The sequence below is a fragment of the Oryza glaberrima genome, chromosome 11, assembly GCF_000147395.1.
Source record: "Oryza glaberrima chromosome 11, OglaRS2, whole genome shotgun sequence".
NCBI lineage: Eukaryota > Viridiplantae > Streptophyta > Magnoliopsida > Poales > Poaceae > Oryza > Oryza glaberrima.
Window position 1 is genome coordinate 1,714,181 of NC_068336.1, and position 27,607 is coordinate 1,741,787.

At 42.1% G+C, this 27,607-nt stretch overlaps 2 protein-coding genes across 13 annotated transcripts; both read right to left on the reverse strand.

The window, feature by feature from the left end:
• Nucleotides 1–1,701: 1,701 nt before the first annotated feature.
• Nucleotides 1,702–11,032, reverse strand: LOC127755513 (putative gamma-glutamylcyclotransferase At3g02910). 7 transcript variants are annotated; one of them, XM_052281188.1, is made up of 5 exons: nt 10,171–11,032; nt 9,986–10,074; nt 6,274–6,589; nt 6,004–6,182; nt 1,702–2,295 (listed from the first exon to the last, which is right to left on the reverse strand). In XM_052281188.1, exons 3-5 carry the CDS (start codon nt 6,577–6,579, stop codon nt 2,061–2,063), a joined length of 720 nt encoding a protein of 239 aa, XP_052137148.1. In that variant the 5' UTR covers nt 6,580–6,589; nt 9,986–10,074; nt 10,171–11,032; the 3' UTR covers nt 1,702–2,060. The 7 variants fall into 7 exon arrangements, with proteins under 7 accessions (XP_052137148.1, XP_052137146.1, XP_052137147.1 ...); XM_052281186.1 differs by having other exon boundaries at nt 9,577–10,074; XM_052281187.1 differs by lacking the exon at nt 9,986–10,074 and having other exon boundaries at nt 10,610–11,032.
• A 1,427-nt stretch (nt 11,033–12,459) lies between these two features.
• Nucleotides 12,460–17,136, reverse strand: LOC127755509 (uncharacterized protein At2g39790, mitochondrial-like). Of its 6 annotated transcripts, none has more exons than XM_052281181.1 (4): nt 16,996–17,136; nt 16,603–16,928; nt 14,962–15,058; nt 12,460–13,081 (listed from the first exon to the last, which is right to left on the reverse strand). In XM_052281181.1, the coding sequence occupies exons 1-4, from the start codon at nt 17,134–17,136 to the stop codon at nt 13,022–13,024; spliced, it is 624 nt and encodes a 207-aa protein (XP_052137141.1). In that variant the 3' UTR covers nt 12,460–13,021. The 6 variants fall into 6 exon arrangements, with proteins under 6 accessions (XP_052137141.1, XP_052137140.1, XP_052137143.1 ...); XM_052281182.1 differs by lacking the exon at nt 12,460–13,081 and adding an exon at nt 13,690–13,819; XM_052281179.1 differs by lacking the exon at nt 12,460–13,081 and adding an exon at nt 13,836–14,865.
• Between the last annotated feature and the right edge of the window lie 10,471 nt (nt 17,137–27,607).

Here is a 27,607-nt window from a genome sequence, read left to right on the forward strand (position 1 = left end):
TTCCTGTACTACGATAAAAATAATCCACAGGGAAGGCAGTCAAAAAGAGCTCCTTAAATCCCCGCGAAAGAAATCCAGAAGTTAAACTTTAACTAAGAACTGACACAGAAGAACAATACTGAAGAATCTTCCAACACCCTAGTTTAACTCAAACTTTAGCACTCTTTCTTGCTGGAATTTAACAAATTAACAGCGGTGATTTGAAAGCTCTGAGCAAACCTAAGAAAGCCACCACGATCATGTTTAAATGTTCTGATATGACTTGACCTTATTATCATAAAAAATACCAGATCTGAAGGAAAAATTGTATATAATTGTAAGCTGCCGAATTGTCTCGAACTACTAAGCATCACAAATGCACAAACTTGAAAGGAACAGAACAATAATCAACAATAATCTTAGGCCAGTGAGCAATCCTAACCATTGACCATTTCAGAGCACAAACTTCATTTTATCTATCAATATCCACGGTACAGCTTAATTAAGCTGACAATCCATCTCACTGAACAGAAAGTGAAGCAAACCAACCGACCTCGCAATCAGTATTGCCAGAACAACAAAACACGATTAGCCATAAACCAATCGAAAGAAGGGCCGTTGAGAGAACTAACGCAACAGCAAGAGACGAATCGCCGAAACTAGACCCCCAAAACCGAACGGATCAAGCAGTCACCGAAACTAGAAACCGGACCGAACCGATCAAAGCACCACCTGATGATCAAATCAACAAAAGGGCAGCGAACCAGGTGAGATCGAAACCGATGGATCCCTTACCTACCGACTTACCAGCCCAGCCCACCCGCGGCGGAGGGGGAAAGGGGAAGGAAGAAATAACCCGCGCGAGAAGAGGAAGGAAGCCATCGATCGCGCAATTCACAGCGATGAGAGTCTGAGGGGAGGAACGGGCTTGCATTTATAGAGGAAGGGAACGAAGAGGAGAGGCACCGAGGAGGAAACCGAGTCGGTGGGCGCCCGACTATTCTGGTCGCAGTCGGAGACGGATACGGGATACGGAGGCGGTGTTGGTGGGCCCGGGGATGCCGAGTCCGTGTGCGGCTTTGAGTTATCTTGCGCTTTTTTCGGTGTCATGGTCGGGACGTTCTTATCGCTTTTTTCTTTTTCTTTTTTTATTTTTAGAGGACGTTCTTATCGCTTAGCCGAAGCGGACACGCTTCACCCGCTGTCCTAATCCTCGATGATTCGTCGTTAGCCGCCGCAACCAGTCGTGCAACTGTGATTTACTCCATGTTCCATGCTTCCATGGAGCACAGTAAAATTAAATTATTGGCCAATCCCCCCCCCCCCCCCCCCCCCCTAATTGAAAGTTTGTTTGTTTTTCAACCAAAACAAACCGTGCTCCTGGCTTCCTGCTTATCATGTTCATCATGGAGTACTGCTCATCATGTTCCATGCTTCCATGGAGCACAGTAAAAATAAATTATTGGCCAATTACCCCCCATTGTAAGTTTGTAAACAAACCGTGTTCACACGTGATCAACCATGGACATTTGGATGGTTGCTGGTTCCCGAAGATTCCAAGTTCCAACCATAGCTTGAGGGAGGGCTTATTCGTTTCAAAGGAATTACAAAGGAAAAGTATAGGAATAGGAATAGGATCTAAACTATCATTCGTTTCATAGAAATGCACCATAGGAAAATTATAGAAAAGTTTTCCATTCCTCCATTTTTGAAGGAAAAGCATAGGAAAAAATAATCCACTCCAACCTAATGTTTGCATTCCTTTGGTTGGCCTGCTCAATAACATAGGAAAAATTCCTGTGTTTTTCAATCCATAGGTTTACACATGTATTCCTATAGTATTCCTGCGTCTTTTCTATTCCTACGTTTTGAAAATCCTGTGAACCGAATGAGCCGAAATTTAAAAACTAGATTCGACCAAAGTATATGGTGATTTCGTGGTCCATTCCACGGAACTAAATTAAGCACCACAATAGCATTCCACAAAGCTAGCATCTATGCATTTCCACAACAAAAACTGTGCGTATTTGACGCCTTGACGGGAAACATTTCAATGGTCTTCAGTGCTGGAAATATTTTTGTCAATGATCTTTGCTGAACATGTCTTCCAAAGTTTTCAGCCAGTTCATGTATTGCCACCGCTCCTTCTCAACCAAATGGTGGCTGAACATGTCTTCCAAAGTTTTCAGCCAGTTCATATATTGCCACCGCTCCTTCTCAACCAAATGGTGGTGAAGTGAGCTTGCCAGTTTGGAGTTAACGCCTCTTGCCACCAGATATCCCTTTAGTGCAACTTGTAACTGCGGATCCAAATCTCTGCAAAAAGAAAAAGGGAAGGATTGCAAATAGGTAGGAATATAGACGTCTCTGCCTTCTTACTTAAAAGAAAAGGAATCAAAGGATCTTTGATGTTTGAAGGAACAGAAATATACCCCTTCAGTGGAGCAATGTGATACAGTCAACTTTCAATTTCATAAGTGGAAAACCACAGGCCAGACCACATAACCACTAACTTAAGTTCAGAGTCCTCGAAGGTTGCAGCTCATGTGCCGAAGTGCTTGATTTTTGTCGATTTAATATCACATTAGATTTTTGCCTTCAACTGCACCAACTTAGGCTGCGTTCATTAGCCTGTCACCTGTGTTACCAGCCCGCACAGTGTGCATAGAAAACGGTGTAGGCTATTAGCACGTGATTAATTAAGTATTTGCTTTTTTTTTTCAAAAATGGACCAATATGATTTTTTTAAGCAACTTTCGTATATAAACTTTTTGTAAAAAACACCATTTAGCAGTTTAAAAAGCGTGCGCGTAGAAAACGAAGGAGAGGGGTTGGGAACTAGGAGCAATATTTATTCTCCCAAGTGAACTCCAGTGCCTGATCCCACAGCAACTTTCCACAATTGCTGTTACAGCCTTTCTTTCTTCAACTTATAGGCACTGCCCATATTTCCGCCCTTATACTCTTTGGTAAGTAAGTATCTTCAATAAGGCTTCTGCAATTTTGCTCTTTCTAAAGCTTTCAGTGGGCGAAAGATTATCGCTGTGCCAATATTAATGACCAGCCAACACAACATAAGATACTTATCTCCGAGATCACCCAACACACACAAAAAAACTAAAAAACTTGAAGAAATTAGTGCCCCCTCCACTTTTATCCGGGCTTGGGACCGGCACTGGCAGGCACCCCTATCCCCAAATATAACACCCCAACACGTCGAGTGAAATAAAATAAGTAGGAGCACCCATGATTGCATTATGAAGTTAGTGAGCAAAAAATAGATCGAGTTAGCTATCCATAGCCCATCTAAGCATCTAACACATCAAGCAAAACGTTAAGGAAACAACTATCTTCATAAATCAAATACCAGTAATTCGCTAGAAGCAACCTATGCAGAAGGAGCTGACTATACCAACGAAAATAAACATGCAAATGCAGTTGTAACTATCACACTAAAATAGACTATCAATGCAAATGCGCATAGGAAAATAGGCTAACTACCACTAGGTTCAGGTAATTCTATCACTAGTATGCTAGTTTGCCAAACAGGTAAATAACTAAGTTCAACACCTCAGGATAACTGGAACATTCTTTTAGGTGAAGAGCAACTAGTAACAAAATTAATCATGCCAATAAATTTAGCAAAAAACAATTTTTGGGAATGGAATCATCTTATCATCATCGATTAACCGATCTTCTTAAATTCTAAACATCAACAAGTGGAACTCCATACCGTAACATGACAAAGACAATCGGCAAAAGGCTCATGCTAAACTATGATCACACAACACAACTGAAATCATCCTCTGTATTTTCTTTGCAGGATATACATGAAATACAAATTCAGCACAAGTGCGTTTTCAGAATTTAGGACATTCAACATGGTTAATACTCCCAACACATGATTTAGAATATTCGACATGGTTAATACCCAACGACTCAATTATATTAGTGTAATATGCAAAGCAACAAAATTTAGATTAATCATGGCGACGTTACATATTGTAAAATAAATGCTCGGATTAGATTCCCTAACAGAAGGTATAGCCCCCCACACAAAAGAGCATTATAAGAACAAGTCATCATATTAATAATATTTAATTTAATTACATGTGCATCATCCTCTTAAAGATTATATTAAACTGCGTTTGAATGGATAAGCCAAAAATATTTTTAGCTATAGAGTCAGAACTGTGTGTACTATATTTAATTTAATTCCATATCCATCACCCTGTTAAGTCTTTATTACTATTAAGTATATCAATACTAAATCAGACTGTAGTGCATCAAAGAAAATAGAGGAAGAGAACACGATAGAAATCAGAAGAAACTTGGTCAGTGATCAAGTCATAATCAAAAGTATTAAGTGCACATCACATTGCCAAAAACATTTTGAAGACAACTTCTGATATGTACTTTATGCACTTTCAATGTGTTGTAGAAGATTCAAAATTCAGAGTACAAAAATTGAGTCTTCGCATAATATTAGGAGGTAAATCAATGCATAACCACAAAGAATGGGCAAGGACACACGAAATATGATTAAACAAACTTCTTGCATGAGCTGGTAAAAAGAAAAAAGTCAACCCAATTAACTGCCTTCTCTATAAAAATCAAAGGCATCAAAGCTTTCAAAGTTTCAATAGCAAATACAAAATGGTTTACTAGCTCGGCAATGTCCATAAAAAAACATACAAGCACTATATTCATTTGACCTCGTATCTCATGAATTACTGGACATAGACACAAGTATTCGCAACACAACATATGTTGACATCAAACGAATAAACATCAGAAAATCAATCATAGAAGATAGATATGATACTACTAGCCTTTGGAACAAGATAGAAAACAAACAAATTAGGAAGTAATAATTAGCAACAAGAAATGAAATGTTAATCACGCAAACAAATTTGTAAAAACCAATTTTGGGCAAAGGAAACATTCAACAACTGGAACTTCATACTGTAACATGTAAAATATGTTCTCACACAACTTAAATCATCTAGTGCAAGTTGATTTCAGAATTTAGGACATTCAACATGGTTAATACTCGCAGCACGTAATTTACTACATTACATCAAACTCGCTTTAATAGGGTTAACGGCAATGGCATAGAAACGAATGTAAAATTCCATCAAATGGCAAATACAGAATAGAAAATTTTCAATGGCATATAAAGAAGAGTGGCAAATAAGGAAAAAATTGCTCGAAGGGATACTAGGGAGGTATATCGATCTCATTCCCCCTCCTAGTTAAATTGGTTTGTGATAATCAATCAAATTCTCACAAATTAAAGTTGATATCAAAGTACTTCCTCCGTTTCATATTATAAGACTTTCTAGCATTACCCACATTCATATATATGTCAGTGAATCTATATATATATATGTCTAGATTCATTGACATCTATATAAATATGGGCAATGCTAGAAAGTCTTATAATATGAAACGGAGGGAGTACCTGTTTTGGATAATAGAAAAAGAGTTAATTATTATAACACCAGCAGTAATTGGCATTTTAGTATTCTCTACCATCTGGAGTACATTGAACCACTTAAAAGATACTATATTAGATTTGGAATTCAACAAGTTGAAGGTTTCACTGTATTTACATATAAGAAGAATGGATCCATGTTACATATCAGTAGAGAAACGCCTAGGGTCTTCCGGCTAGCTCCACAAGGTGATGGGCTAGCCGGCTTGGGTTCGAAGCCTCACCTCTTCTATTTATTTGATATTAGGTCCTTCCCTAATATTCATGTTTTTTTATGTTGCATACCAGTACATGACACAACAGACTTATGACAGAAAATGAGCCAGAGTAACTGACTCAAATTAATGTGCTGGTAATAGGCAGCGAACAATAAGCAAATCCAATTCAAGATACCGACCGGTACTCAATGAGATGAAAGGATTTGATTTGATATGGTTCAGGGAGATGGAGAGGTGGCGAGGAGGAAGACATGGATGGCATGCATAAGACCAGAGGCATCGGGAGATCGGCAGCTAGGAGGGACGTACTTGGCCGCGTGTTCCATGGTATACTCGCCGATCTCAGCTGCCTCGCCACCGCAGCGCAGCCACATGGCCTCAGTGTAGCTCGTGTGTGCGAAATAGGCCTCCGCCTCCACTACCTCTCCTGATCCTCCCTCAACTACCACGGTCACTTTGCGCCGCTCATACACACCCAGGTGGGTGCCCTGCAGATGCAATTCCGCTCCATCCAAATCATGCATCTAGCCATCTAGGTGAATAGGTGATCGAGGACTGATCAGGAATATATGTACGTACCTCGAGGGCATCGAGGTCAACTAGGGCGCGGGGGGACACGGCATAGAGCTCGCCGGAGACGAGATGGCTGCCGGAGGATGAACTTGGCCTGGGGAGGAGGAACGGAACAGAGTAGGGCCCCACAACAAGCGAGGCCGGGGTGGCGGTGGAGGCAGTGCCAACCAAGGGGGAACCGGAGGCGGCGAGGAGAGGATGGTTGGGGAAACCACGCTTCAGGGTGCCATACACGAACACCATTGTCGCCGCCTCCACTCCTCCCCCTCCATTGCTCAATTTCTGCTCCACTGGAGTTTGGACGCTCCTCATCTTTACTCACCTGTTCATTATTATAACTAGTGTTATTATTATTTCAAGTAGATAGGTGTCCCGCGCAATTGCATGGCTAACACCCACATAAAATTATCTATTTTTTTAAACACATAATTTAGTACATTCTAACACATACGACTCAAACATTAGTGCAGACACACCTTATTATGCAAAGCAACAGAATTTGAATTGAGCATACTAGCAACATTATTAACACAGTAAAAAAATGGTTAGGATTAGATTTCCCTAAATAAATGTTACTAGGTCATGTACACAAACTGACAGAACGTACAGGCCAACACACACAAAAGGGTAAGCACTAAAAGAACAAGTTATCATTTTTTTTAATAATATTTAATTTAACTGCATGTTCATCATCCTGTTAAAGATCATATCAACCCGTGGTGGGAAGGATAGGTTAAAATAATAGCTATATAGATTCAGGAGTCAATATTATGTGCACTATATTTAATTAATTCCATATCCATCATACTGTTAAAGTAACTATAAAGACTACTAAAACTGTACCGCATCAAATGAAACAGCTAATGAGGAAACACGATGAAATCAGAAGAAACTTGGTCAGGGAAGAACTCATAATCAAAATGACATCATATAAGCACTTTAGGAGTATATCACACTTACACCATTTTGAAGACATCTTCTAATATGTACTTTATGCACTTAAAACATGTTGTATAGATTCAAAATTCAGAGTAAAATTTAAGTCACTACACGGATGTAAATCAACGAATAACCAAAAAGCATTGGCACATGCGATATAATTAAACAAAATTCTTGCAGGAGCAGAACTGCTGAAGTAAAAAAAAAATTCTAATTCAACCAAATTAACAGCCTTATTTATAAAAATGCAAAAAGTCAAAAAGCATCAAAGCTTTCAATAGCAACACAAAATGGCAATTACTAGCTCAGTAATGCCCATAAAACACACACACAGTACTATTATTTATTTGAACTTGTATCTCATGCATTACTAGACATAGACACAAGTATTCACACAGTAATCGCAGCATTATATATTGACATCAAACGAATATCGAAAAGCAACCATAGAACATTGATATGATATTTCTAGCATTTGGAACAATATGCAGATGGAAAACAAACAATATGGGAATTAATAATTAGCAAGAAGAAATGAAATATTAAGGTGTTAGCTGGATATATGACATATTTAGTAAACAGAGAGCATCAATTTTAAACCATAAAATAAAACTATTTGCCTAGAATAAATTAATGCCACAAAAACTAAAGCACCTACACATTCAGCCAAAAAGGGATTACTTAAAACCACCAGATAATGTATGAAGAGATTTAAGGTTGGTTCAAATTAAAACCATGCACACAAAGTTGATGCACAAATAAAACTGCTGGTGGACAATCAATGCTCTAGCTTATTTCACACAAGAGTGGCAAATCCTTTAGAACCACTCCTAATAGTGGCAAATAGTTAATTATTCCCACTACCTCACAACAGTCAAAAGTCAAAACATTCTCATTGGCAAGCAATAATATGCTCTTGTTTAAGGTCCTTTCTTGGCAAATCTTAATTGGGGACACTATGCTGAATAAGAAATAATAAATTAATAATTATAAAGAAAGAAATGTACCAGACAAACTATAAGAAGAAACAAGTCAGCGATAATGTACGATATACTTCGGAATATATTGTCCGAGTGATTAGCAACTAAGTTCAAGAGATTCACCTCAATTCAAAAGCATATAATTTAGGACAATTCCTACTAAGTTCAAGAGATATCTCAACACTGTAAACTACAGTTATCTACCAAGTTAGTAGAAGATGAATAACTTTTAAAACTGTGGATGCAGCAAGACGATCTAAAATATTCCTGGAAATATCCTAGTTCCTGAATGGGGTGGTACATTCAACACACACAAAATGAAAGCAAGAGAGAACAATGCCACAAGAGCCATAGAGTTTCGTTCTATTGTTCCATAGAGATCAAGGTAATATAAGTTAATCAACCTCAGGATTATCAAAACAAATTACCATGTTACAACTATTATACAGACTAACGTCTATATCATTTGATAATTACAATTTGTAACATCAGAAGGAATCTTGAACACAAAAATTACAAGATGACACCAAACCAACATATATTGAAATGAACCCAGAGCCGAGCTAGTTATGGAACAGGACAAGCCCAAATGTAAAGTATACTACTGGAGATGCAAACTGGACCAAGTAGAAAGCAAATACTGCTACTGAGAACAACTCCATAGTTCATAAAGCAATTGTTTCTACTCGGAAGAACCTTCAAACAGATGGCTTTATAATGTTGAGGTCCATAAATTGTTCTTGAAACAAATCTTCAAATTAATTTCACCAGAAGTAGTCAAAATATTTCAGAATCACCTTCACAACCTTGTAATATTGTTTGAAAGAAGTAACTGCCAAAGGAATCATCTACCACAGAAACTTTAGGATGTGCCTTTTTAGTTAGTACTACATAACCACCTTCATAACAAGTTAACAACCGACTGATATAGCTTTGCTCTAAACAAGTTAACATCAAAATTCTCTGAGAACTATGGCCATGTAAATGTTCTGACAAGACAATTTAACCATAAAAGCGCAGCAGGATGGACTTAATAACCACAGAGTTCCAAGCAGACAAATTGCCTCCAAATAACATCAATCACTTGTTATATTTGACCAAAAAACATAGCAGCAGTCTTGAATGGAATGGAGAAACCATCTTATACACCAATGAGTCAATGACTATTCCTAATAGTGACCAATCCATACCACAAGCTTCAATTTCTCTGGTTTAAATGTTCGTATTACAGATAAAATGTTCTTGGATAGTCGCTTGTAATGGAAGCAAACAAACTGCACAATATTGACATATTGAAATTTCAAAAATTGCAATTAACCATAGCCCTAAACCAGAGCATCAAGGTTCCTAAAACTAACACTAGTAAACAGGAAAATCACGAGATCTGTACCTCAAACTGAGCAGGTCAAGCAGCAAGTAATCTTTAGTTCCTGTACTAGGACAAATTAATCCACAGTGAAGGCAGTCAAAAAGAGCTCCTTAAATCCTCGTGAAAGAAATCCTGAAGTTAAACTTTAACTAAGAACTGACACAGAAGAATCATTCCAACGCCCTAGTTTAACTTAAACTTTAGCACATATTGCCAATTTTTAAATTCCAAAAAGCAATACATGACGCCGTTTAGAATTTCGATAACACTCAACCATCTTCAAATAATCTTTAGTCTTGTCGTTATTAAGCAAATTAACATCAGTTTAGTCTTGTCGGAATTGAACAAATTAACATCGGTGATTTGAAAGCTCTGAGCAGACCCAAGAAAACCACCTCCCATCATGTTTAAATGTTCTGATATGACTTACCTTCCCATAAAATTACCAGACCTGAAGGAAAAACCGCAGAGCACAGAATTGCAAGCAACCGAATTGTCACTAACTACAAGCATCACAACCTTGAAATGAACAGAAGTATAATCTTAGCCCAGTGAGCAATCCTAACCATGACAATTTCAGAGCACAAACTTCATTTTATCTAGGCTTGATCATACCCAAAATATCCACGGTACAGCTTAATTGAGCTGACAATCCATCTCACCGAACAGAAACTGAAGCAAACCAACCGACCTCGCAATCTTAAATAGCAAATCACAATTAGCCATAAACCAATCGAAAGAAGGGCCGTTCAGAGAACTAACGCAACAGCAAGAGACGAATCGCCCAAACTAGACCCCCAAACCGAACGGATCAAGCAGTCGCCTAAACTAGAAACCGGACCGAACCGATCAAAGCACCACCTGATGATCAATCAACAAAAGGGCAGCGAACGAGGTGAGATCGAAACCGATGGATTCCTTTACCTACCGACTTACCAGCCCACCCGCGGCGGTGGGGGGAAAGGGGAAGAATAAAAGCCATCGAGCAATCCACAGCGACGAGAGGCAAAGGGGAACGGGGCAACGGGCTTGCGGAGAAGAGAGGAGAGCCAACCGAGGAGGAAGAGTCGGGCGGCGCTGGTGGTGGCGAGGGGCGGCGCCGGTGGAGCGAGTGAAGCCTTCGGCTCCTTCGGCTGCGTGCTCAGCGAGGAGAGCGCCGCGACGCTCTGGGGAAGACGGCTGCACGGATGGCGGGGAGAGGCGGCGGCGCGTCTGGCCGGCGGTGGCGGATGGTGAGGGGAGACGGCGGCGCGGATGGCGGGGAGAGACGGCGGCGCGGATGGCGGGGAGAGACGGCGGCGCGGATGGCGAGGGGAGATGGCGGGGAGAGGCGGCGGCGCCGGCGGATGGCGACGGCGGCGCGGATGGCGGGGGAGACGGCGGCGCGGATGGCGAGGGGAGAGGCGGCGGCGGCTTGGTCGCCAGTCGTCACTCCCTTCACCTTCTCGCTCGCTCGGTCAAGACGGAAGACGTGGTATGGTTCAATCCAGGGGCAAAAACGTGAGAAAAAAATACTACGTATTTGGGTGAATACCCAACATAATCCTTGAACTTTCGCTTAAAGATCAATTTAGTCCCTAACATTTCGTGTTGTCTAAACAAATACCTTAAGTTTATTGTGTGATTCAATATGGTCCTTAGACCCTCTAAACATGCCATGTATACATGCCACATCATCAATGCATGCAAATTCAATATTTAAATGTCCTTTACACCCTTATGTTTTCATAGGAAATAAAGAAAAACTATTGAGAAAACACAAAAAAAAAAAGCTTTTGACCATTGGCAAAAATATGTAGCATTGATAGATAAAAAAAATTAACATTTTTTGTTTTATGATTGCTTCTTCTTGTTTTTCTTTTCTTTATTTGATAGAAAATTGAAGGTTAAAATGGACATTTAAATGTTATCTTACATGCACGAATGACGTGGCATGTCCATGTGGCGTTTTAAGTGGGTCTAAGGACTATATTAAGCCGCATGATAATTTTTAGGGTCTTGTTTGGACATTATAAAACATGAAGGACTAATTCGACCTCTGAGCAAAAGTTGAAGGACTGAACTGACTATTCACCCAAAATATTTGGGTGGAAAATGTTTTACCACACAACAAAATGTAAAACATTTCAAACCATGGCCATTCGTTACAATTTTCATTGTTTCTCACGTTTTCAATGCACAAAATGTAAAACAATTTCCACTCGCATGAGTTAAAATGGACAAATCTCGGACGTCCATTTCTCGATCCAACGGTGTAGGATAAGAGTTGCATAGTTGCACCGAATTAGGTGATTGCACCGGATACTTCCAGTCTTCCCCATAGTAGCTGGTGCTGACCTAGGTTCAGGATACCTAACTTGCGGAAGAGGTTTAGTGGTGGTCCTTAGTCCTTCATGTTTGCATTGTTTTATCCACTTAGTTCCAAATTGCTACTGTATTTTAATTTTCTTTTAAAAGTTCAAGTGTATTTTTAAATTCGTTTTATTTTTAAATTAAGACCGAAAATATGCAAATTTATTATTATTATTTTTGAATTAAGGCAAATGCTATATAATTGAAGTAGTTAAATTTGGTCCTTCCAAGTAAAAAAATGCAAATTTTTAATTTTCTTGTGAAATTTCAATTGCATTTTAAATTCATTTTATTTTTAAATTAAGACTGAAAAGATGCAAACTTATTATTATTAAACTAAATAGTATTATTGTTTTTAAATTAAGGAAAATGTGTTGTCATTCCAAGTTAAAAAAAAAGGGAAATTTATAGCTAGTGAGATGAATTATCATTAATATTATAATATAAGTTCTCAAATTGTTTGCCTAAATTTAAAGTAAAGTAACAAAACATGTGATATTTTAAAAGAAAAGCAATAGAACAAGGTAGAGTCAAGCGAGGAAACTCAATACCAACAAGCTAGCGCTCCTTTGTCGTTTACTTGTCCTGCGCACCCATTATATCCAGAACAGAGGTTCAGCACTTCACGTGGCAATTTCGTGCCTCCTCTAACATGGTATCAGCGCCAACACCTTTGACGCTGAGACATTATATCTTAGCGCCATTAGGATTGACGCTAAGGTCACGGTTGATTTTTGGAATTAGTTTTTGACATGGGTTATTCTTAAAATAAGTTTTATAAAAGGGTCAATTTGTCAAAATTTCAGCAAATTCCCCCCATTGCAAGCTCGAAATAAAAAAATTTAGATTCGAGCAAAGTATGGTGATTCGTGGTTCATTCCACGAAACTAAATTAAGCACCGCAATTGCATTCCGAAGCTAGCATCTATGCATTGCCAGTTTGTCACAACAAAAGTGTGCGCATTTGACTGGAACAATTTAATGGTCTTCGGTACTGAAAATATTTTGTCAATGATCTTTGCTGAACATTTCTTCCAAAGTTTTCAGCCAGTTCATATATTGCCACCGCTCCTTCTCAACCAAATGGTGGTGAAGTAAGCTTGCCAGTTTGGAGTTAACGCCTCTTGCCACCATATACCCTTTCAATGCAACCTGTAACTGCGGATCCAAATTTCTGCAAAAAGAAAAAGGGAAGCATAGTCATTGATTGCAAATAGGTAGAAGGAAATCACGCTTGCAATGATCCTAATTAAAACAACAGGAATATAGACCCCTCTACCCTCTTATATCCCCAAAAAAGGAATCAAAGGCTCTTTGATTGTTTAAGGGAACAGAAATAGGCCCCTTCAGAGTAGCAACGATACAGTCAACTTTCATAAGTAAAAAGAAATATGTAAACATTATAGCTCAGCAAACACAAAATGCTCACCATTCAACCAGATAGCAAGGGATACATGTAATGCTTAAGAGCATGGCCAACAGCCACCCAAATCAATCCCCTAAATTACTATTTTGAGATCTCTAAAAAGGATATAAGGCATGAGTATATCTTTATCTCCAAGAGATACCCAAAATTCAACTCTCCAAACAAATAAAGTGGGCCAGCTAGAAAACTACCAACAACAAAATTGTAGTTCCTCTCTTCCCCCCTCACATGCGTTGCGCACTGTGCCCTCCTCTGTGGCACGTGACGTACTCCCTCCGAGCGTGGCATCCCGTCATCCGTTTCACCATTTTTTCTTCAGGACGTTCAATCTCCTTGACATCATAACTTACAGTTGAAGCATTGAACAATGCTTTCATTGGCTTCAGCTGCCATATGAGTATTTGGCCCAAAATCATATTTCACTTGATTATTAGCACGGCGACATCTCTGGGAATCCACGTTTCACTTGATGATTAGCAAGATCTCCTGTATTTTACATGGAAAAAAAATATTGGTTCTGCAATAATCAACAGTGGAGTGTTAACCCAGTCAAAAACTCCAGCCTTTTTATGTCAATGGTGTTAATAACATGGAGTTGATCATGGCCTAAATGCGGAGTAGACAAAACATATATGAAACCAAGAGCTAAACTGCGAACTGGGAATCTTCTCACACTGAACTGCTTCATATGAATTTCAGCAGCAAAAAAAAGAGAAGTTTTGCAAGCGGCAAGATATTTCAGCAGCTGCAACAGTAATTTTCAGCACCAGCAAGCAGCAGTTTTCAGCAGGAAAAAACAGAAATTTTCAGCACCAAAAAGCAGAATTTTTCAGCTATAACAAGCAACAATTTTCATAAGCCAGCAACAGCATATTTCAGCACCAACACCAAGCAGTTCCCAACAACAGCAAAGCAGAAGATTTGAGCAGAGCAGCAACAATCTGTTTTCAGCAATAGTAAGAAACATTTCAGCAAGCCAACGAACAGCCATGTTCCATCACTGAATTGAAATAAAAAATCACTCACCAATAGCAGTTAATCATCCAATGTTGAAAATACATACATGGGTCCATTTGTGGTCAAATATTGTGGAGATAACAACTATGTTATTAATGGACATGAATAAATCTTTGAATGCCACTAAACCAACCTAGAGCAAGTTTAAGCAATACTGCAACTGTGCAAGAGCAAAGTTTCGACGGACGAAATCCGCTTTATCACCCAAAGAGCAATTTGTACAGAAATCGACTCCAGGCGAGTCGTGCTCGATGAAGTCCAGTGACTGGGCATCTCCGGCGGAAGCTGGCTGGTCGCATCAGGCCTTTGTTGCCTGCATGTTACCAGATGGCTTGGGTGGCCGGGACAGGGTGGCACCAATCCGACATAGGGGAAGGCGGCTGCAAGACGCGACGGGGCAGAGGGCCAATTGGAGGCGAATCGGGTGGCTGGCTGAATCGAAGCGGTGTTGGTGCTTGGGGAGCGCACCTGGCTAGGTGGAGATGGGACTGGTGCTGCCGGAACACGTGCCGCTTCTGGAAAAAATGCCGACGCGGGGTAGCTTGGGGGAGCGATGGCTGCTTTCCCAACAGCTGCAGGGAAGATAAAGCTGGCGGAACGGATCTACTCACCGGCAGACGAGGGCGCGAAGAAGAGCCTAGCGGGATTATTTTCGCCCAACATGCGCGAAGAGACTGCGATAGAAGGATTGGACGCCGCGCCTCTCCCCTACAAGTCGAGAGCGATATACACGGGATTAGAAATGCTAAATTTTTAGGGGTGGTTTACGTCTACTGTTGGAGAGATTTTTCATGCAAAACCCCTTAATTTGGTAATGGGAGTAGTATAAGGGAGCTGTTGGTCATGCTCTAAGGTTACTTTAACTACCAACAATCCTCACTGCCTAGAAAAATAGACTGCTGAGTCCCTAACCAATCACATTATGACGTTATCTATTTGAGATGACAGGCTCTGAGGTCATTTTGCTAACAACAGAAACACCTGTAGTGATGAGCCTTAGAGCATAGCCTAGTCCCAGGTTAACACATGACGCTATAAATCTGTACTAGCTCGCTTCAATCCAGTCAACACAATAAAATAAAAAAAAAAACCCAAGTAGAGATAAGAAATTGTTGAAATAGAATAAAGTGGAACATTCGTTCTCATCTATTTTAGTGTATCTATTTTAATCCAAAACCAAGTATCAATTTTCATACTTTTATACCTGTCTGCTGTTTAGTTGGTTGTTACTACAGTTGTACCTCCAAAAAGATAAGCAATACCCTTATGACATAAAGCATTTTCAACCAACAAGTTTCTCTATAAACAAATGGAAATGAATAAGTGAAGTTTCCAACTTTTAGCAACTTTTAGCATGAGCATACTCATAGTATGGCCAAGCAATCGATATGTTTTAACCAATTCATCTGCAGCCAGCCACATTCACGTTGTCACGTTCAACAGATATGGACATGCCATTGCAAGCCAACATAAAAAAAAAAACTCTAACAGAATACACCATCTAAATTTTGTTGCAAGCGCAAGCAGCAGTTTTATGAGTAGTGGAGAACAGGAATTCGTGAGACCTCGCCACCAAATTTACCAAAGTTCCTTTCAAAATCCCTCCATCAAGAGTGGGATGTAAGAGAATTCTGCATTGATGAACTTTTAACAAAAGGGTAGGTAACTAGATATTCTAGCAAATGAAGACCATGCGGCTTAGCATGGATTGAAGAACAAGGGCAGATACTTGGTTCACTGTCAAAACATTACAAGATAAATAACTATTCAACCCTACAGTCCAGTCTGTCCAGATAGTAATTAGTGGTGCAATCCTTTAGATTTTGGTCAGCGGTCATACTGTCCCCATTATAAATTTTCTAGACAAGTCGATGGGGGTTGACAACTAATAGTTAATTTCCATAAACATAATAAAACAAACCAGGATACTCTGACACTCTGTTAGTCTGTTGTACGACAATTTCGTTAACAATCAGCACACTACTACCACAAGAAAAATACAGGTGTTCCTTTTATTTCGTAGGAAGAGAAGATAGTGGTAATGAATTTCATATGAGGGCGTAGGCTCTCGGCTCTCAGCACACTAATTTTTTTGTAACGATCACTAGAATTACAGAACTCCACTAAACTACTAAAGTGTCATGAAAGTGCTTGTTGTTTCCAGATTTCTTGCAGGAACTCCCAGCTTATGAGCCCACTGCACGCATGGCAATATCCACACAAGTTAACCACACAAATGAAGAAGTAATCACCTGAACTCCGGCCCTTCATACTTGTCTTCCCCAGCGTCGCACTCGCCAGCAAACGGGTGGTAACAAACAGCAGTAACATCATAGTCAGCAGAGCCGCCATCACCTTCAGCTGCAAACGCGCGGCAATCGAACCGCATCACCGGCTTCACATCAGGCTTACTGACGAACACCTTCATGAGCGCGTCCCTGGGCAGGGGCTCCTCCCCTTCGAACCGCAGCGGCGCGAGCACCGCCGACACGAGGACCTCCTCGGAAGCATCCCGGCGGCGCAGGAGCACCTCCTGCCCGCGCGGCGCGTCCGACACGGTGGAGAAATCAGGAATGTCCTGCGAGAACGAGGGGGGAGTGAGTGGCGCTGGATTTGGGGGCGAGGCAGCATGCGGTGGTGGGTACCTGGGATTGGAGCGACGGAGGAGAGGAGGAGGGGGAGGAGGAGAGCTCATGAGCGATCTCGGCGCGGACGGCGGCCAGCACGCCGCCGTCGTTGGCGCCGCCGCGGCGGAGGGCGGACGCGGCCAGGCGGCGCAGCGACATCACGCAGGAATCGGTAGCGAGCTTTCGGTCGGTCCACGGACCAAATACTACAGTAGAAGGCCCAGAAATGAAATGGACCAAGCCTGAAAGGCCCAGCCTTGAGAGTCCGTGAAAGGAAAAAGTAGACCGAAGGTCCCTCAACTTGTCATCGAATACAACGCATTTCTTAACTTACAAAATCGCCTCTAACCTTAAAACCAGATACAACACATCCCTCAACTTATAAAATCAGTACAAACTAGGTCTCTCGGTTTGACTCCGGTTTTATCCAACGTGGCAGTTGACACAGCGTGGGACTCACCATGTCAGCCTCTTCTTCCCCTCCCATTTCCACCTCTCATCCTCTCAAGCAGGTGGTGGTGGCGAAGTCGGTGGACGGCGAGGCGATGAGAAGGTACGGGCTGTTCATGTGGCACGCCCGCGGCGACCTCGCGGCGCGAAGGACATGTTCACCCGCGCCATCAACGAGGAGCCATGGCGGCCGTCCATGTCGACGGGATCTAGTGCCCGCGCCGTCGGAGATGGCAGTGGCGGCGGCGTGGGGGAGGCCCTCCTACTCCCGCGTCGTCATCGCCGCCGCCTCGTCGCCCGTCGTCACGTTGTCGCCGCTGTTGTCGCCTCGCCGCCGGACTCCCGCCTCCCCTACCAGCCTCCTCCCTACCCACAGGCTACGCTGCCAGGGAAAGAAAAGAAGAGGAGAGAGAGAGGAAGAAAGGTGGAGAGGGGAGAGGAAGAAGAGGCTGGCATGTGGGACCCACGTGGGTCCCACGCTGAGTTAGCTGCCACATCGAACAAAACCGGAGTCAAAACTGCCGAGGGACCTAGTTTGCACTAATATTGTAAGTCGAGGGATGCGTTGTATCAGTTTTTGCAGTTCAAGGACGATTTTGTAACTCGATGACAAGTTGAGGGACCTTCGATGTAATTTTCCCTCCGTAAAAACTAAAAAAATATCATGGGCCATGAAAACATTTCAGTCTCACTTTTTATCTGAAAATATTGTGTGAGGGATTAAGACCACTCGCCCTCCCTCAACTTTAGTTGAGTTTGATTTTACATCCCATATACTCAATACCAGAAATCTTCACCCCAAACTATACAAAACCATGCAAGTTGGATCCCATGACAATTTAGACCTCATTTTCCGCTGCTTTCACTTAAGTGGCACATGCTCGTGCCCACTTGTTAGCCTCAAAAGAGAAGGAGATTGGTGTAGTAGGTAAGGGGGGCGCATGAGTAGTACGCACAAGGTGTGGTGGTGGCTGGGAGGAAGTAGAGATGGCAATGGGTACCCATAACCCGAGACCCGACGGGTTTTTACTCTATTAGGAGCTAATTGTGTTCTAACTCTTATACCCTGGGTCTACTAACGGGCGAAAACTCTTACCCATTGGGTATGTGGGTATGGGTCCGTTCTTTACCCACCCATACCCACCAACCCGTGGGTAGAAAAAACCCGTTCATTGAGCCTAAAACTATGAGCAATATAACTCTCGACGACTACTAAATCATAGCATAAAACTCCTTTCACATCTTAAAGCATTGCTTAGTCTAGTTATATGAAATTATTATTCGATTTCTTGATTATGTAATGTGGTTGTTGTTGACAGAAAACACGAGGCCTGGGAGATCTGCTTAACTCCAGTGCAGGTCCAAAGCTCGCCTTCGAATGTATGAACGTGCCAGTTGATTTGATCCTGTAATCAACAAGAAATAGAAGCAAAGAAACCGCAGTTAAATCTATAAATGATAGCCGATTGGCTAGGTGCCGATGACATATCATTTATCTTTGAGCCGATGTCGTATATGCATCGATCGACAGTCATTAATAAATAAGAAAGGACTGAATCTACTCGATCGGTTGTAGATATTACCAATATATAATCTTTATATCGATATATACTTAAATCAAGTGATTGGGATAGATCGGTCGCCATGCCGAGACAGTATAAATCACTTAGATCGAAATATATATTAATGATGAGACTATATACGTTCATAGCATAGCCGATCAGATAGATCTAGCATGTATCGGCTAATACTCTGATACCACTCTATATTAAGATATTAAAGCAAGTAGAATATACTAAACAAAAGCCTAATATACTTAAATGCAGCAAGATCTTAACGTAAAGGGCAGATTTAACATGCCAATCAAGCATATAGGATAAAAAGTAGTTAAATCAGGTAAGATCGGCTGAAACTCCGATACTACCCTAATCAGCAACCAAGAAGAGGGCTAGAGATTGAGATTCTAATCACGACTCATAAGATCAAACTTAACTGATGCAGCTATAAGTATGAAAAGAAGGACAATATCTAGACAATCAAGCCGTTGGATGTGTCATAGAGTGGTAGATATCCTATATAATCTAAGTCAACATCGGTATTTAACCTAATCGGCTACCTTCTATTGACGGATGTTAGCCGATTATAGGTTGGATATCGATATTGCTAAGGATTATGTAGGATATATGATAACTCGACGAGTTACATAAACAAGATTAGAGTGTCATAAAGATGGAAGCACTAATCCCGAGAACGCAAGCCGCCATAACAAGTTTTACCTCTTGTTGAAGATCGAAACCGATGCAGCTCAACCCGAAAGCAAGAACTCGTCGAAATAAAACTAAAGCAAAAAAGGTGGCGATGCACCGAGATTGTATTGAACGTGTGTGTGAAAAGTTACATAGGGCTCGGGTCTATTTATACCCGAAAATTACAAGATATGTCCATAACGGACACGACAATTATCTCTAACAAACTCTAAGATACCATAAGTCTTTGCGGTAGACTTTTGCCCAAGCATATCTCTAAGGAAATTACATAAAACATCCTAATTAATAGATACAATTGCCTTCTCAGGACTCTATCCATGTGCGGCAATCACCTTGAAGCACCTCAATTCAACCCGATGTCATACATCAAGTTGCATTGTCGGAATCGGCTGCATCGACTTACCTAGCCCGACTCAGACCCAGCCGATCCTAATCGTAGCCGATCTGGACTCCAGCCGATTCCTGCTCTGTTTCCCAACTCGATCTCCGCCTCCGACTTTGCTTCGATCTAATCTTCTTTCCCGATGCCGATATTACCAAATTTGGTTGTTAACACATGCCCCCCAAGTCCGGAATATTTGATAATATTTCGGATTTGCTGTAAATCGACTCCGAGCAAGTTTCGCACTTTGCCGTTTTCGGACTGTTACTGCCGTGCTTTAAATACTAACCGTTACCCTCGAGAAATCTCACACCGTCCTCCTCCGTTTTCACCACTGAAACCAACTTTGCCCTTTCTCTCTTCGGCGATCTCCCCGACGCGCAAGGCGATCCACAGGTGATTTCGTTCCCGACCAAATCTCCGCCCGCGGCGATGTCGTCGTCCACCAGCCCTTCTACTGCGCCATCGGCCGAGTACGCTGAGGTAAAGTCCTCACCAGCTAGATCCCTTTTCCTCGCATGAAATCGATTTCTCCTTTTCTCCTCATGTTTTCTGCTTCTCAATTCCTTTGGATTTGCAGCACCTTTCCAACCTAGTCGCGATTCCCAGCCTTTCACACAAAAACTACTATTTTCTTGGCCCAATCGGCAATCTCGACCTGTAACACCCCAGCCCGTTTGAAGCCTAGTAGTGTGTGTTTGGCCCATGTGGCCCAGAAGTGGATGTGTAGTGGTGGTTTAGTACCACCTTGGAAGTTTAGGTGGGTGAGGGCCTGCTTATAAGCCTTGGTGTTCCAACCATGGTATCCCCGGGTTACACGAAGTGAGGACGAAAGTGTAAGCGGGATACCATGCGAACGTGGGTCCGCTCAACGTGTAGAGCGGACTAATGCGGATTTTGGAGGCAGGGTGTTACAGTTGGTATCAGAGCATAAACCTCTGCTGTATGATGCATGTGCTTTGGGCCATGGTCTGCACCAGAGGGGGTTCTGGGCCTCTGCCGTGTAAACGGTGAGCTGCTGGGGCGTCAGCCCTTAAGGGGGGGGATGCATGTGCTTTGGGCCATGGTCTGCACCAGAGGGGGTTCTGGGCCTCTGCCGTGTAAACGGTGAGCTGCTGGGGCGTCAGCCCTTAAGGGGGGGGGGGGTTGAATGTAACACCCCAGCCCGTTTGAAGCCTAGTAGTGTGTGTTTGGCCCATGTGGCCCAAAAGTGGATGTGTAGTGGTGGTTTAGTACCACCTTGGAAGTTTAGGTGGGTGAGGGCCTGCTTATAAGCCTTGGTGTTCCAACCATGGTATCCCCGGGTTAACCTTTTTACACGAAGCGAGGACGAAAGTGTAAGCGGGATACCATGCGAACGTGGGTCCGCTCAACGTGTAGAGCGGACTAATGCGGATTATGGAGGCAGGGTGTTACACGACCCCACTGATTTCATCATCGGTGAAACTAACCGGATCCCCTTTAGACTAGCCAACCCTAACCTGGGTCACTGGAAGAATACCTTCAAGTCTTGGCCATCTCTCGAAAAACCTACTCCTGATAAGAAAACCTACTCCTGATAAGAGCTGGACCACCTGGTACCAAACCTACTCCTGATAAGAGCTGGACCACCTGGTACCAACGCGTATCGGCTAGTAAGAAAGTTCACTGGGATGAAATTGGAATCGGCCAAGCACTCGCTCTCACCATAGCCAATTCTGCTAAGGATGAACCTCTGATGGCTGCCGCCACCTACTTCTGGTCCAACACCATCAATGCTTTCTTATTCAACCAAGGGTCGATGACTCCAACTTTAATCGACATCACCATGATTACTGGATTAGATGTAACTTCATCGGCTAACGCTATGAGCATGAACACCAAGAACCAATTCGACTTCAAGACCAAAAGCATATGTGGCTGGTCTGGCTATGTGGCAGCATATATGGGCCAAGGGTCTGTTACCCCTCGAGAGCATGTAGCTTTCTTGCTTATGTGGCTGGAAAAATTCCTCTTCCGTGTATCTAGTTGTGGCCCTACAACCAACTGACAATTCGTAGCCGAAGCCTTAGAATCAAAGAAAGAATTTCCTTTGGGCAAAATCCTTCTCGGCTATCTGTACCAAATGTTGAACAATGCATCGGCTAAAATAGCCGTCGGCTCAATAGTTGGAGCAGGTGGACCATGGTGGCTGCTGCAAACTTGGTTAAACCTGGTAATCATGAAGGTTGTCAATCGGCCCTCTGTGACAGAAGCTGAATTCCCATTGCCAGAGCCGATTGTGGAAGATGACGGAGAAGAGCGCACCCATCGCAGATGCATGTCATATGGAGAATATGCATCCACACCAACTGATGCTGGAGCGAAGCTATCGGCTGAGTTACTCAAGGACTGGTTCTGCAGCTTCTACGAAGGTTTTAAGAAAGATGCACGAATCTGGTTTTCCTACGAAGACTCAGCAGACCTTGAACTTCCATCAGACTTTAGATTTGAAGACATTAACCATGAAAAATTCCAAAAATCCAGAGAAATTCTTATAGCTGCAATCAGCCCATGCATCCTCCCTGTCGGCATTCACCAAGGAAGAAACATCCAAGTTTCCTACGAGTTTTATCACCCAATGAGCTCGGCCAGACAACTTGGATTGGGCCAACTCCCAATCGGCTTATTCTTTACCGACAAAATTCAGTGCCGAGGACAAATCACTTCCACTCTAATGATGGATCGGCTACTTAACCTACCAGGACCCCCTCTGGGCAGTATTGATAATATTGAGTTGGCAAGATTTAGAAGCAAAAACTTTGACAGATGGTGGGGCGAATGGAAGTTGCATCTATTTCATCAATCGGCTTCAATGTATATGACAGATCTATTCCCTGACGTCATGCCCCAGGTAAACTTTGTCATTACTAAATTGCATAACTAGTTAGCCGATTCATTACTTGACTGACCTCTTGCTCCTGTTTTGCAGACAACAGAGTCCTCCCCTCCTCATCAAAGTAATAGTGGCAAGAACATTGAATATGCTTCAGGTCTAATTCCGAATGGAGGTGGATTATCTCCCCCTTTCATCGGCTACCATGCCCCCAAGACTTCAACTCTCCTTCACGGCCTAACTAGGGAACCAGCCGATGCAGGCAAGAAAAGGAAAACCAGATCATCAGCCATGAGTACCTTAGCCTTGGCTCCAAAGAAAAAGACCAAATTCAAGAAAACTCAACCACAACCAACTGATATGTCAACTGATGATTTGCCCGCCTTGGATCCATCTATTGAACAAGTTTTAGATGAAGAGGAAATTAGTGAAGATGTTGACCAAGCTGTAGCTGAAATGAGTGACACAGAAAGAACACCATCGGCTTCACCCAAGCAAACGCCTCCAACTCCTTCTGCCCCCGTTCATTTTACAAGAGTAAGTACCTCTCTCTGACTTAGTCTGAAATTACCTCACTCTTCGACTAATTACCCATAGACTTTATGGTTGCAGAAGAAGAAAACTGCTGTGAAGAAAAAAACAGCAGCAACAATTGTTAAATCGGCTCCACCAGTAAGATGTCCTTAATTCTTTTACTTAATCAATCTCAACCGATTCTATATAACACTTGTCTATTTCGTAGCCTCCTCCCCCTTCTCCTCCTGTACAACAATCGTCAAGTGATCAGACTCCATCGGCTGTGGGGAGTCATCATGTCGAAGAGGAAGAACAACCAGCTGCTCCTGCTATCCCAGTAAGTTTCCCTTTGTCTCAACAATTAGATCAGCTATAATCTACCCAGCTCTTATTCTTTCCAAAATCGTCTCTGCAGGCTCTAGCTGATCTCTTCTCTTTTGACATCAGAGATTACCTTGATAAAGCAAAAGAAGACACTTCAAGCAAAGCCCTAGCTCCCGTATCCAATAATGTGAGAAAAACACTTGAAGACATCTCTCATCGGCTAGAAGCCTCTTCTTTAGACAGTTTTGTAGTTGACTGTGGGTCAATTAGGACGCGGCTGCATGAAGTTCAAGCTCTGATTCCCGAAGATTTGGCCGATGTCCTAACTCCAGCCGCTTATCTCGAGCAACATCAGTTCAAGCTGGAAAAAGCCAAGCTAAGACTAGCCGAACGCCGTGATCGCAAAGAGATTGAGGCCACAATCCAGGCTAATCGGTAGCTTGTGCATGAAGAAAAAACCAAACTTGATCAGCTATATGAAGGTCCGATCAAATCCAATATTGATCGGCTCGAAGCTCGCAAAATTGAGCTCTTGGCGCAACTTGAAGAATGCAATGCCGAGCTAGATATAGAACACAAAAAGCTAGCCGATCTCCCAAAATCAATTGAAGAACAAAAAGCAAGGCTCAAATTGGCTATCAAGAATGTTGCTGACCTAACCAAGTCTCTGAAAGTCATCTCTGGAATGGATGCTCAAGATGCCCAAGCTATTGAAGAAGTAGAACAAATCAGGCAAAGGGCTATTTTGGATATCCAGCGATACTTGTCTCAATAACTTTTGTTTAATAGGTCTCAAAAATTTGCATTGCATTTTGATATATATGTGCCCCCCTAATTTTACAATGACAAAAGCATTGATAAAATTATAAAACAACTAAGGGCGATATAATAATATCGACCATTTTACATCGGCAAATCACAACCGATTACACCATGAAAAACAACTAAGGGCGATATAACCATATCGGCCATCTCAAGGCGATGCAAACCCATCGGCTGTCATACATCGGCAATACTAGCCGATCATGCGTTAACCCAAACACTTGGGTAATATTTCTTCAAATACTTGCCATTGAGCGCTCGCCCATAGACTTCACCATCAAGCCCTTGCAACATATATGCTCCCTTAGACACAACCTTATAAATTTGGAACGGTCCTTCCCAATTCGGCGACCACTTGCTGAATTTACTATCACGAGTACCAATCGGCAAAATCAATTTCCATACAAGTTCTCCTTCTGAAAAATCCTTAGGTACCACTTTCTTATTATAATGCCGAGCAATACGTTCCTTATCCTTGTAACCTTTGCAAGGGCTCGCAATCGTGACTGAACCAGATCCTCCCTCTCATCGGCCATAAGGTTGTAATACTCATTAGCTATTAAATTGTTTTGTAATTCTGTTCTTCGAGAGCCGATTCTAACCTCCCACGGCAAAACAGCCTCATGCCCATAAACAAGTTTGTAAGGAGGGACTTGGATCGATCCATGACAAGCCATCCTATAAGACCACAACGCTTCGGCCAATCGAGTATGCTATTCCCGAGGATAATCAGAAATTTTCCGCTTAATCAATTTGAACAAACTTTTATTAGACACCTCGGCTTGCCCATTAGCTTGTGCATAATAAGGTGAAGAATTCAATAATTTGATACCCATGCTATCAGCAAACTGAACAAACTCGTCAGGTATGAAGATTGACCCCTGATCAGTTGTAATAGTTTGAGGAATACCAAATCGGTAGATTATATGTTCTTGAACGAATTGAATTGCATCCCCAGAATCAACTTTCTTCAAAGAAATCGCCTCCACCCACTTGGTGAAATAATCAGTCGCCACCAATATAAACTTATGTCCTTTACTCGATGGTGGGTTTATCATACCGATCATATCAATTCCCCAACCTCGGAATGGCCATGGCTTAATAATAGGATTGATAGCCGATGCCGGAGCTCGCTGAATTGCCCCAAACTTCTGACAATCTTGACACCCCCTATAATATCTGAAACAATCCTCCAGTATTGTCGGCCAAAAATACCCTTCACGCCGAAGTAACCACTTCATCTTATGAGCCGATTGATGAGTACCACAAATTCCTTCATGAATTTCGCCGATTGCAACTTTAGCCTGATCGGCACCCAAACACTTAAGTAACACTCCATCAATCGTCCGATAATAAAGCTCATCATCCAACAAAGTATACTTTAATGCCTTATATCGCAATTTCCTAGGCATTCATACTCTCCTGCCAATTGACTGATTACTAGCAAAGAATCCCCCTTGATTTCAATGGTATCGGCTTCAACTTCCTTGAGTAATTGCAACCCTTTGAGCACTGCCTCATACTCAGCTTGATTATTAGTCGCATACGGTTTAATAGTATAAGCAAACTCAAAACATGCCCCCTAGGGGAAATTATAACTAGGCCGATACCACAACCATGGGTACACACCGATCCATCAAAGAATAAAGTCCATGGCACTATTTCAACCGAGCCGATTGAATCATCACGATGTTCCACAATAAAATCAGCTATAGCTTGCCCCTTAATCGCCTTCGGTGACTCATACCGAAGATCAAACTCGGTTAAGGAAAATATTCACTTTCTAACCCTTCCTTTCAATATTGGAGCCGATAGCATGTACCTGACAACATCGGCCTTGCATATAACAGTACACTTGTTGGACAGTAGATAATGCCTCAATCTTGTACACGAAAAATACAAACACAAGCATAACTTCTCCACAGGGGAATATCTAGTTTCAGCATCCAAGAGCCGACGACTGAGATAGAATACAACTCGTTCCTTCCTTTCCAACTCCTGAATCAAGACCGAGCCGATTGAGTTCTCACCGGCCGACAAATATAACCTAAACGGTATTCCTTTCTGTGGAGGAATCAAAACAGGAGGAGAGCTAAGATATTCCTTAATATTATCCAAAGCCTTTTGCTACTCTGCCCCCCAAGTAAATTGCTGATCGGCTTTCAATCTCAACAATGGTGTAAAAGGTTCTAACCTTCCAGACAAATTAGAAATAAACCTTCTAACTTATCTTGCCGATCATCTCTCATAATTCTGTCTTATTCTCTGGAGGCTGAATCTTCTTGATCGCATTAACACTCCTTTGAGTGACCTCGATCCCCCTCTCATGAACAAGAAATCCCAAAAACTGGCCAGCCGATACACCAAAAGCACATTTTGTCAGATTCATCCTCAGAACATATTTTCTGGTTCTCTCGAAAACCTTCCTCAAATCAGCTATATGGTCCTTTATCTCTTTGGACTTAACAACCACATCATCAATATAGACTTCAACCAACCAGCCGATTAGATCGTGATATATGTAATTCATGGCTCTTTGATATGTAGCTCCAGCACTCTTCAAGCCGAAAGTCATGACAACCCATTCAAATAAGCCGATTGCACCAGGACACCTAAAAGCTGTCTTATGAATGTCTTCTTCAGCCATAAAAATTTGATTGTATCCTGCGTTTCCGTCCATAAAACTCAAAATCTTATATCCCGAAGCAGCATCAATTAGTTGATCGCCTACCGGCATTGGGTATTCATCTTTCGGGGTGGCCTTATTCAAATTTCGGAAATCAATGCATACCTTGACCTTGCTGTTTTTCTTGATAACAGGAACTATACTAGAAACCCACTCAGCATATCAGCAAGGACGAATAAAATCAGCATCATATAATCTTTTAATCTCAGCCTTGACCGGTTCAAGCATGTCGGCCTTGCATCTCCTCGGAGGTTGTTGATGTGGCCTAACCCCTGGTTTGGTAGGTAGCTGATGTTCAACAATCGATCGGCTGAGTCCAGGCATCTCGT